At 33.9% G+C, this 12,593-nt stretch overlaps 1 protein-coding gene across 1 annotated transcript; it reads right to left on the minus strand.

The window, feature by feature from the left end:
* Window positions 1-502: 502 nt before the first annotated feature.
* LOC103929496 (UPF0481 protein At3g47200-like) lies at window positions 503-2,371 on the minus strand. Its single transcript, XM_009338704.2, has one exon. The coding sequence runs from the start codon at window positions 2,367-2,369 to the stop codon at window positions 801-803; it is 1,569 nt and encodes a 522-aa protein (XP_009336979.2). The 5' UTR covers window positions 2,370-2,371; the 3' UTR covers window positions 503-800.
* Window positions 2,372-12,593: the final 10,222 nt, after the last annotated feature.

A 12,593-nucleotide genomic window follows, 5' to 3' on the forward strand; every position in this document is an offset into this window, starting at 1 on the left:
TAAAATGTTCATAAAATTAATTTACGATAGTCTACATATTTATTTATTTTTTTTAAATAATTTAACAAAAAAAAAAGCCTAAGTTCATTCTTTAATAATCTCAGGCTAAAATTTTAAGCTAGAACGGTTAGAGCAGAAAATATGTTTCTGGGCTAAAAGCTAAATTTTCCGGACTAAAAAATTTGGCTTTTAACCCAACCATTGGAGATGGTCTTAACACCATTGCACAAACATAAACAATACTTGTTGCCGCCGAATAATCAAAGTAAATATAGTTAGTGAGGATGGGAGTTGCAACCTATAACTGGAAGGGGGATTGAGGGCATTAAAGTATACATAAACGTTTATTGGAAGGGATTGTCGGGATGGGGGCTCGATGTCAAAAAAAAACCAAGAAGAAAAATGGAATCAGGCCTTGGCACCTCCTTTATTTCTCAGAGTGCAAATTTGCTCACAATCCTAATTAACTAGGTAGTAAGTGCTATCAGTAGGGGTGGCAAATCAGCTAATTGAATTATTAATGGGTACTCGTTAAGATTTATTTAGTTTGATTTCACTTTATATCATCATCACCACTACCAATCTCACCTCTATAATTCTGGTGATCCGAAATTAAACGGACCTTAATAGGTACATATTAACAACTCAATAAGTATCAAAAGGAAAAGAGTCACATATACCATCACAACACGCAAATAACAAAAGGCCCTAGGCCGTATCAAACACACTCACAAGGTTCCCAGCGAAATCCAAAGACAAGAACAAAGCGAGGGGCTTTACCCACATGCATTCGTGCAATTCTAACTGCGGTCGTTTATGTAGCTCAAGATAGAGAAAACAGTTTGGCCCAGAGTTAAAACAAAAAGGAAGACGGCGTAGAGAACTGAGATGAAGGACCATGGCCTGCTAAAATAATTTCGGATGAAAGTAGCCCGACAGCTGCTGTAATATGCTTCCACATCTGTGAATTGCTTGGAGAGGTAGCATTCTCTTATGTTGAAGCCAGCTTTTTCCCCCAACTTTTTGAACAGCTCTGCCACTTTTTGGTCGTTGTATGAGAAGCCAGTAGTGACGATCCCATCAGAACAAAGGAATGTGACGTCTCTAGGTGATGTGATGAGACTGCTCATGAAAGCAATATAGGTGGTGAACCACGTGTGACTGTTTTGGCGGCATTGTTCCAAGGCCATGCAGTTGATGAAGAGGGTAGTGGTGAAATCGTTGATTGTTATAGGTGGGATTTGTAGTTCCTTACACCTGCTAATAACGCTACCTTGGAAATTGATCTCCAAGAAGCTGTCCGCTCTTTGTGGCTTGAACTTTATACCGGAGGATCTTAGTTGTACGGTACACTGGATTGACTCGGAGGATGGACAGTACTTTTGAGAAGGGTCATTTGGATATTTTTTTTTGTTTTTTCGGGTCGATGGACCATTCGGAACTGTACTTTGTTTTTGGGGACGGAAGCAGAAGCGCTTGCCTTCTGACTCGCTTGGATCAATACTTTGTGCACTTGGATTTGTACTTTGTTTTGGGGAACGGAAGCAGAAGTGAAGCAAGCTCTTGCACGCTAACGCACTTGGATCAGTAATTGGATTTTGCGGAATAAGGCTAGAGTAAAACAAGTCAAGCAAGTGCTTGGGGTCCTCTGACGGTTGTGACTTTTTAAGGACTTCAATAGGCCGATGCAACGAATTATTGAACAAATTCAGCGCAAGAAGGACTAGAGAGTAGCCTTCTTGACGTTGATTCGTGGAGATGTTGTGTAATTCTTGGAGGACAGAGAAAGGGATCTGATTTTCAAGCTTGAGGAGGTCCCTGGTGACAATTGGAATCAACCATGGCCTGCTTAAGATGGGATCGTTTTCGTCCGTGAGATCTTCCATATTCATACGATGAAAAAGCTCAATGATAAAGCACCCATCAAGCATCATCATCTCTACAAATTCCTCTCCCTTCAACTTGGAGATGAACTCACGATGATCCTCAGAGTAGCAACTTCTTGTATTTCCCTCCAACCTTCTCATGGCTTCGGAGTACTCTGTTTGAAGACGGTTTGATCGAGTAAGGAGTGCACTAAGATACCAACGCTTGTAGCTCTCAAATTCCGACGACGTTCTCTTGTCGCCGTGGCATGGCCCCATGAAGACCATTTCTGGCTCAATGGCTTTGGAACTGAGTCCGGCAAGGCTGGCAGGAACTTTGTATATGGACACCAAGGTCCCATCCCTGGGTATTGGAATTTCTTCTTTTTCATTGCCAGGGTGATCTATTATTTTACTATCATCGGGAGCTGCTTCTATTTCTTTGTGCTTTCCCGCAGAAGCTGGAGGGCTTAATCCATGCCCTTTTTCAAGATCAGTATCCATACTCTCTCTCACACACACACAACGGCTAATTATTAAGTCGAGAATATATAGGCCCTTTATGCAAAGGATCCTCATTTTTTGAAAAAAGAAAAAGAAAAAAGAATTAGGTGTGGGGCCCACTCCACATTGAATTTTAACAATCTGAACCGTTTTGTAAGTCTCAATTCATAGATCATCCTTGCAAAAATTTAATTCAATCTGAAACCATTCGCCTATTTAATTATCAAGATCAAATTTCATTGTTTCTTATATTCATTTCTTTGAACCCAATTAGATGTTTTAAACATTTCCAATTTGGCTAATATTTTGGAAGAATGATCTATGAAGTACAACTTGAAAAATAAATGATTTTTGACCCCACAACTAATCTCTATTTTTATAAAAAAAATAGAGATCTCTTTTCCTTAAAGTCTCCCTCTCTCTCTCTCTCTTTCTCTAGGGCAAAAGACTGTTTACTATCCTCATGTTTCGTGATTTTCAACATTTAGTACATTAAGTTTTTTTCGTCTTAGAGTCATACCTAAAGTGTTAATTTTGAGACAGTCTCATACATCCGTTAGTCAAACTGTTAATTCTCCCGTTAAGTTATGACGTGGCGCCTATGTAGACAATGACTGGGCGCCACGTGGCATTAAAAATATTAATTAATTAAATAAAAGATTTAAAAAAAAAAACCATCCCATCTACGCCCGCCCCCAACCTAGAAGAGAAGAAGAAGGAAAAACAAAACCATCCCTTCTCCCCCTGCCCCCAACCCAGAAGAAGAAGAAGAAGAAAAAAAAACCTAATCTGCAACCCAGAAGAGGAGGAAGAAGAAGAAGAAAAAACAAAAAAAAAAAAAAAAAAAAAAAACCGAATCTGCAACCCAGAAGAAGCAGAAATCCAGTTCGTCCCACCCCCCCCCCCCGGGCGCGACCACGACCACAAACCCAGACAATGAACTCCATATTTTTGGGATTTTCAGTGTGGGTGAATTTCGAAAATACTTTGAGATGGGGAGTTTGAGTTTGAGATTATTTTTGAACTAGATCTGGAAACAACGAACTGGGTTTGTTTTTTTTTTCTTCTTCTTCTGGGTTAGGGCCAGGACTAGGGTTTTCTTTATTATTATTTTTTTCCTTCTTCTTCTTCTTCTTCTGGATTCTTGTTCTTGTTCTGGGTTGGGGGCGCGGGGAAGAAGGGATGGGGTTTGTTTGTTTTTTTTTTTTTTAATTTAATTAATTATTTTAATATTTGTAACGCCACGTGGTGCCCAGCCATTGTCCACATGGGCACCAGGTCATCACTTAATGGGAGAATTAACAATTTGACTAACGGATGTATGAGACTGTCCCAAAATTAACACTTTAGGTATGACTCTGAAACGAAAAAAATTTGATGTACTAAATGTTGAAAACCACGAAACATAAGGGTAATAAACAGTTTTTTGCCCATATATATATATATATATAGCATTGTTGACTTTTGTGGAGTTCCCATGCATCTCTTGTCGTTGCAAGTGAATGCCATTGCCAAGGGCCACGAAAGTTCCATTAAAAGCCTGATGGAACAATTCACTAACATTAGATTAATACAGTGCTTTTTCAACGTACTTTCTTTAATTATCTTTCAAGATTCAATTACAAAAGCAATGCGCTCTTTTAAAATTCGTCAATTAGATTATAATTCTTAAATAAGATAAGTTTAGAAAAATATCTTATATAAGATTAAAAATTGATTTTAGTCCTTAGACTACTTTATGCCAGTATATGTATTCAATTTCTCTCTTCTTTATTTATAATTTTATGGTATTCATAAATTAAGTTTTATAAAAATATTATGAATTTTAATTCTCATTATAGGAAGTATCTTATATAAGGAAATATTTGGAAAATTTTATTTGAACCCTGATTTTGTATCTCTAAACCCAACTTATAAAATTTGTCCACCAAACACCCAATTTATCGTTAAATAAATAAATAATATTAGAACTCAAAACTCACCCGAAGAGCAACAACACTATTCTATCTCCACACCCGCTCACTTTTTACCCGTGAACCCAACACGCCATTGTCGTCGTAGTCAATTGCCTCCAAAAATTAGGGTAATGAGAAAAAGACTCAAAAATCTGATGCACAGTATGATCCAAATGAATTGAATCCATTGGGAAGAATTACCAATGAAACCTAATACACTCCGTATTATTTTATAATTATTTTCATCCTAATTCTAATTCATCATATGAAACCAAATAGAATACAGTTTGCTATGCAAATTACAAATGGTTAACATTGACAGATTAGGAACAATGCTCTGTCAGCTTCACCATCAACTTTGGTGATGATATAAAGATAGAAGAACTACAAGCTCCAACCGATTGGTAAACAAAGAGAGGCCGGCAAGGAGGGTAGTTGATGGACGAGAATAGGGCGGCACCATTTTCGACAGTGTCACAAGCAAAGCGTTGTGGTTCCTATTAAGTTAAGAAGTAAAGAGAAGATGGGGATGGTGGTCGTTGAAGTCGTCAAGGATGTCCCAACGCTTGGATTATTGGAAAATACGAAGGGGTGTAGAGATAAAAATGGTGTTTTCTTTTCGAGTGGAGGTTTTAATATTATTTATTAATTTTAAGGGTAAAATTGAATGTTTGGTGGATAAATTTTTAAGTTGGGTGTAGAGATAGAAAATCAGGGTTCAAATAAAACTTCTCAAAATATTTTCGTACAAATTTTTTCAATACACTTATGTTTTTACATATTTTCTTATGTGCTACTAATTCATTACAATATTTTTAGATATGAACATTTCGATATATTAAGCTAGTATAACATGTTTAGGTACCGACATTTTAGTACACTAGTTTAGTACCATATATTTAGGTACGGAATTTTTGTTACACTTATATTTTTGCATATTTTCTTATTTACCACTAATTCACTACAATATATTTAGGTACAGACTTTTGAGTACACTAATTTAGAAATATATATTATGATATGATCATTTAGGTACACTAATTAGAGAAAGTTAAAGAAAATTAATGAATTAAAATGTGTATAATAATAAATTTAAAATTTCAATATAATGACATTAACTAAGATATCTATTAAATATTAACACAAAAATATTATCACATTCCGGTCCGGGCCCCACCACATTCTAGGCTCAACTCCACAGTACGTAGCACGATATTGTCAGCTTTGGGCTCCTACCACACCTTCACAGTTTTGTTTCTGGGAACTCACAAGAGAACTTCCCAGTGGATCACCCATCCTGAGATTGTTCTCGCTTGAACTCGCTTAACTTCGGAGTTCTGATGGAACCCAAAGCCAGTGAGCTCTCAAAATGCCTCATAATAGGTAGAGATAGAAATATATATATAAGGCTTACAGGATCCACTCCCTTGGGCGATGTGGGATCTAACAAATATAATATGAATTTGAATTGAGAACACATTAAAGGACCAAAATCAATATTCAATCTAACACCAGGTTTTTATTAAATTTTAATCTTCTTCAAGAATTAAAGTTCAAAAACCACATTTTTCTTTTAAGAAAAACTAATAAAAATGACTTCAAAACTTTGAATTTTAACCAAAAATCATCTACTAACTTTATTTAATGGTAAGGACATGAGAGAAAAAGAGAAGAAAAAAAAATTTAAAAAAAAAAAAAAACCCTAACTAAAAGCGCGTGAGCACACCAACCCCTTTACTTCTCTCTCCCCGTCATCTCCAACATTTGCTGCACACCACCAGAGGAAACTACAGCCAGCTTGAAAACGAACGCGAAAAGCATACAATGACCGGGCAAGTCAATCCTTTGGAGTTTGCTGCTGAATCATGATCCATCTTTTTCTCCTTGTGTGGTTTCCACCATTTATGTCGTTGCTGTGTCTTGTTTTCCATCACAAATAAAGTAAAAAGTGGTAAAGTTAAAGAGGAAGAGATTTATGTAGAGGAGGATATGGGAATCTGCATCTGCATATCTGCAAATATATTGGAATATTATAATTTAGTTATGATCATTTTGCAAATATATTGGAATCTACAAATGTCAGTTGTGATTATTTTGCAAGAAATTGATAATTTAGTTGTTCTTGTCTGTGTTTTGGAGGAGGGAAAAGTGAGTGAAAAGATTTGGGAATTCCAATAGCTAATGAAATTAAAAATAGCTGCTTATGAAATTGAACGAGACAGTATTTATGAAACTAGATCAAGAAATAGATATTATTTATGAAATTGTATCAATTATTATACATTATGTATAAAACTGGACAAGAATTAGACATTATTTATAAAACATGACCAAGAACAGGCACTACATATGAAAGTGGACCAAGAACTAGACAGTATTTATGAAACTTGACCAAGAATGAGACACTATTTATGAAACTATACCAATTTCTATACATTATATATGAAATAGAACCTAATAACTAGACACTATTTATGAATCTGGACCAATAAATAGTATAGTACCTTTCAATTTCATAAATAGTAGTTTCATCAATAGTGTTCAATTTCATAAATAGTGAAGTATTGTTAAGTTTCATAAACAGTGTAGGTGCGGATCCCGCACGCTAGTTTTTTTTTTTTTTTTTAATATTAAAATTGTGTCCTTTTCATTAAAATTTAAATTGTTTTGTTTTCATTATTAAAATTTAAGTTTTTTTTATTAAATAAAGTTATAGCATGGTTTTTGTTTAAAATAAACTTAGCTTAAGCTAAAGGGTGAGTATAGTATTGACTATTGAGTAGGAGTAAGCTAAAAATTTAGGGTTTGAAACCCTCCTTTGTAATAAAAAAGGAAAAATATAATTATCACTTGATAGTGAGTGAGAAAGAAAATTATCGGAGTGATAAATGACAAATATTACTCGAGAGAGTTTTTCTTGTTGATTAGGTAATCACAACTGTTTGCGTTTTGTTTTGTTTTTTGTTTTTTTTTTTTTTTTTGTCACCTGGTGACCTAGGTTACATGATCACTCAAACTTAAATTTAATATCTAACACTGAGCTTAAAACATTAAAATTTGATTCTATTTTTCTATTATGCCAACCGCTAATTATATATTCTACGTACATAGTAATGAGCGATTGCAAACAATAATTTACGTAGGATATATAATTAGCAATTGGCATAATTGAAAATCTTCACCTCATTTTACATGAGTCTTTTGGTGACAACTGAACCTCGTGAAAGTTAATGATCCTCGCTAAATATGCTTCATAGTCTTCAAATCTGACCGGTCCCTGTGAATGACATAACTCATCACTTTGGTCCCTGAGGTTTAAAATCGACAAAAGTAGTTCTTGAGATCGTCCAATTGAGCTGGTGATTTCTTCAATTTAACAAAAAAAAAAAAAAATCACAGAATGACCAAAATGATTTACGGTTGACAATCTCAAAGATTCCTTCTATCGATTTTAAATCTTAGGGACCAAAATGAAGAGTTATGACAATCTCAAGAATCATTTTGGCTAAAAAGCCTTCAAATTATTACTTAAAGGGGCATAATACATTTGTTCTTTATAGATATTTTTTAATTCGTTTATAGAAACAAAAATGTTCCCTTCTGATACAATTTTATGGCCCAACATTACGATTAGTCTAATGTTTAGTTAATTTTGACCTAGGTCTAATGACTAGGGCTGCATGTCAGCATTTTTTCTAATTAGGTTGATTTTTTTTTTTTTTTTTTTGCATTGTAATTACTATTTTACACGCTCTTCATATATTTTTCACATTTTAAATTTGTGTCATCATTCAAACTCTATATATATCCATTGTTAGTTATCCATATAAAAATAAAAAAATAAAAAATTCATTCTTTTCGTTTATCTTATGTTTTCCGATTTCTTGATAATAATTTTTGAGTTTAAATTACTTATTAATATATTTTTACGGAGGAATTTCATCATTTTTAACTTTTATGCAGATTAATTAGTTGTTTTTTTATTCGTACAGGATTTCTTCAGGGCCCTATTAATTAATATCCTGCACAGCTTCTCTATGTTTTCTGTTTTTCAAGCTCCTGTTGTTTTCGTTCCACCCCTGTAGGTTGACAACAACAAATTAGTTATAAAAACTCAATTCCCAGATCGAAGACAAAACACAATAGTTTTCCACCCATTCTGGTACGTAAATAGATACAAAATTCATTTCACACAAGTAATTTAATTTCATTCCACCCTTGTAGATAGACAACAATAGCAACTAAGAAACAACTAACACAATTCACCCAATTGGTTTGGCTGTGCTTTGAAAGAAAACTACTTCTGCTATGCTGTGAGAATAAGCTCATTTTTGCTGCTTCACGTTTTCAGCTTTTTTTCACTCAAAACTATCAAAATAAGCTATTTTAAGTGTTTACCAAACACTTTTTTGAGCTCAACTTATTTTTTTATACCGACTTTTTATAAAAACACATCATTACCAAACCAATACTCATCCCAATTAAAACAAGCTACCTGTGAAAAAATTAAAACAAGTGAGTATCGAACAAAAGTTACCTTTCCTACAGAACCCACCAACCCAATTCACACGAATTTAAAAACTAAAGGCTGAAAATTCTATTGATCCTGATTCAAAAAACTTTAACCCGAACCAATAATATAAACTCAATTTCACAAAAGGAAAAGTTCTCTCAAATCAAGTGCATGTATAATCTACTTCCACTTAATAGGAACATTATGTTTTCCTTCCAGTCATAGGTAGACAACAAATGCAACTAACAACAATGGATGAACAGATAAAACAGGTGCATATTGCCCAAAGTTCATTACCATAGATATCATCGTTTGTTAAATACATAAGTAAATAAATAAATAAAAAGAAGTTAAAACGGGTATACAGGGTGGTTTCAAGTCGGAAGGTGTTAATTTCATATCCGCCTCGTTGGATTTCAAGGTACAGATCCCCACATCTAAATGGTAATAATAAATTTTGTAATGTAAAGTCCTTTACCGTATAAAGGGCTCCAATTCCAATCTTTATACCCACACATTATTAATCCTTAACTTTTGTAAAATAAAGTCCATTACCAACTAACTTTTGATTTTTTTTTTTTTGAACATTTACTGAGTGCTTAGAAATAGAGAAAGGCCTCTTTTTTTCCCAAAGAAAAAAGCCTATTTCTGATGCCACTTTTTGGTAGCCTGGCTGAGCTTGTCTTGAGCTTTTACCTGCTTCTGAAGCAACTTCGCGCCTAATTAATTAATTAGTATAATCTTTTAGCTACTCCATCAAAGCTAAGAAATTTTATACGATAGTACTTCAAGATACTTCGCGTTGTAATGCCAAAAGTTGGTTTGAAACTCCAGTGCCCCTGGCGGCCGGCTGGCCTCTTGTGGGACCTGCCACCGTTAAAGCATTTCTTAAGAGGGTTAATCATGAATAATACAAAATTATATTTGTGTTTAGATCTTATAACAGAATAAATATACATAAAGCATGAATGGCAGATTGATTTCCCACCGTAGCTTATTGTCAAGTCTATCCAACAATAGTACTTTTCTTTCTTTCTTTTGGAGAAGTCCAGCAATGATTTCTCAAAACCCAGGAGAATTTACCTACTCCTTGTGAAATGTAAAGTGTGAAAATTGTTTTTACACTACTCTAAGTAGGTAAATTAAAATATAAATTAATTTACTTATATTTTGAATTCTCACTTAGATATCTCTTCCATACAAAATTATTACAATATTCCATGGAAAAATATCAATGAAATACTTAATAATTTTTTTATTAATAACTTTTTTGTTAATTTACCTATATTTATCAAAGTAAATAGTACATAAACCTTTTTCATAGTAGATAGATAGACGTGGAAGACCAGGAGTAATATCCATGGGGTAGGCAAATTAGTCTTCCTAATACTAGCTTAAATTATATGCGCTGACAAATAACATCAATAACCCCTTATACATTTTTTTTATTTTATATATTTTTCTTCTAGAATCATTAATTCTCCATTTCAATTTGCATAGTATGAAAAATATTTCATGACATTAACACATAATATCCATATAATTAATTGTAGATAACAAAAATATTAACATATAATATCCATATAATTAATTGTAGATAACAAATAAGTAATTTGGGATATTTTAGACATTTAGAAAATACAAATTGTGCAAAGTCAAACTTAATTAAGAAATTTACTTAGGTGGAGCCTAATTACTAGGTTTTAATCAGAAAATTAAATTATGTTGGATTTTAAATAAGAAAATTAAGTTTCTAGAGCTAAAGTCATATTTTCATTATATATAATTAAGTAGGTGCTAGCACCCCTGGCACCCCAATTTTAATTTGATTCCATCTGCGTTTTTTTTAATTTCTAGTAAGTTATTCTTTAATTTTGTGTGAATATTCCTTCCTAGGCCATTGGCCTTATAAAATGATGGATTTTTTTTAGTTAAAATGGTCTCTCAGATTAGCATAACTTTTTTACTTTAGTCATTGGTATTTAAAACCAATGGAAGTTGTATCTGAGATTGGTCACCGCCAATCATTTTGGTCTTTATGTTAATTATCTCCGTTAAATTGAAGAAATCGCGAGTTGAAGTTGAGGGATTGATTTGACAAAAATACCCTTAATTTATGATAGCAAAATTCTGGCGTTTTCAATCTTGACGAACGAATAACACCTTTGATCAAAGACCAAAGCCTCACGAGCTCACAAGATTAGGGGGAGGGGGTTTGGCCAATGTGCTCAATCTTCTCATGAATACGCTAGCCGTATTCATATGAATTGATGCATAATAATTCAGCTTCATGTTCTTCATTGATTTCAACGTGATAATTATTATCCCGAATGTCTTTAAAGCTTAACAACGTTCTTCCGGAATGAGGAGAATAACGTGCCTCTTTAAGGGTTAATTTAGTATCATTGGACAACATGATATGGGCAGTGTCGTATCCTCAATTAGATTGGATGGATCTGGGAGGGTTATCACAAGTGAATTTTTAGGTATGAAGTTAGTAAAATAGTGACATTCTCGTTGTATGTTATGTAACATTTATCCCTTACCTTCCCATATGCGGCATCTTTCTTACATTATTCGCATAAGAGTTCAACATCAGGAGGGCGTTTGAGATTCTTAAGAAGGTTCTTCTTCATTGGAGCCCTCTTCACCTTGTTTCGCATGAGTCTTCTGGTGATGACTGAACCTCGTCAAAGTTAATGATCCTTGCTAAATCTACTTCTTAGTCTTCATAGGAAAGCTGATCCTTTAGATTGACATAACTCTTCAATTTGGTCCCTGAGATTTATATAATTAACGATTGGCATAATTGAAAACTCAATTGCCCAAATGTACACCCCAATGAACCATCAAACCTGCGATAGATGTCAAATTACTATCTGACTGTCTTCTAGCACATAGACAAACATGGCTCATTTGCTGGAAAGAATCTCGGAAAGCATACTTCATCTTGTTGTTAAAATATTAAAAGAGCTGCTAAAGAGACTCTCAAAAGTGGGACTCTCCTAAGTAGAAATAGATTAGAAATCCTTTGGGATCTAGAAGTTTTTTCCTATTAAACTTTGTATTACTTGGAAAGCAAGTTTCTCTCCTCCTTATCACTATACATAAAGGTACAAGGTCTAAGAAATAACACACAGAATTCCTCAAGCCTATTATCCATTTTTCTTCCCCTAGTTAAATATAGGCCACAACAACTAGAACCGAGACCCTTTTTTTTTTTTTTTTTTTTTTTGTAAAAAGAATACCAAAGTAGTGGCTGTTAGATGAGTAGTTCAACTGTGTAAGAGAAGCCAAATTCACACCAATGTAAAAGTCTTTCTAAATATCTAATTTGATAATGTGTGAAAGAAGGTAAGTAGATAGACTTTTTTGACAAAAGGAAGAGCAAAACATGTAGGACCTATTTGGTGGGCTGGTTGGAATAAGTTGTGATCAATTAAAATAGATTTGAGTCTAGTCTATTGTTTGTTGTAAAAAATGAGAGCTAGACATATGTTATGAATCTACAATAGAGTGGATTATATAACATGTCTTTATATATGGGTTATAAGTTCTGTCTTACAAAGCCTAATCAATCCCTGCCAACCCAATCCTATCTAGTCCACCAAATGGGCCCGTATTATATATGAGGGAGAGAACAACGCCTCCCTCCAAGATTAAAAAAAAAAACTTGCTACTAAACTTTTTGAAGGAACAAGTCCTCGAAATATTTTGTGGGCGATTTCTTGCCATTTGCTTGTATATAGTTCGATG

Source organism: the organism of the source record quoted next, unplaced genomic scaffold, assembly GCF_019419815.1.
Source record: "Pyrus x bretschneideri cultivar Hongxiangsu unplaced genomic scaffold, Pyrus_bretschneideri_v1 Contig47, whole genome shotgun sequence".
Lineage (NCBI taxonomy): Eukaryota > Viridiplantae > Streptophyta > Magnoliopsida > Rosales > Rosaceae > Pyrus > Pyrus x bretschneideri.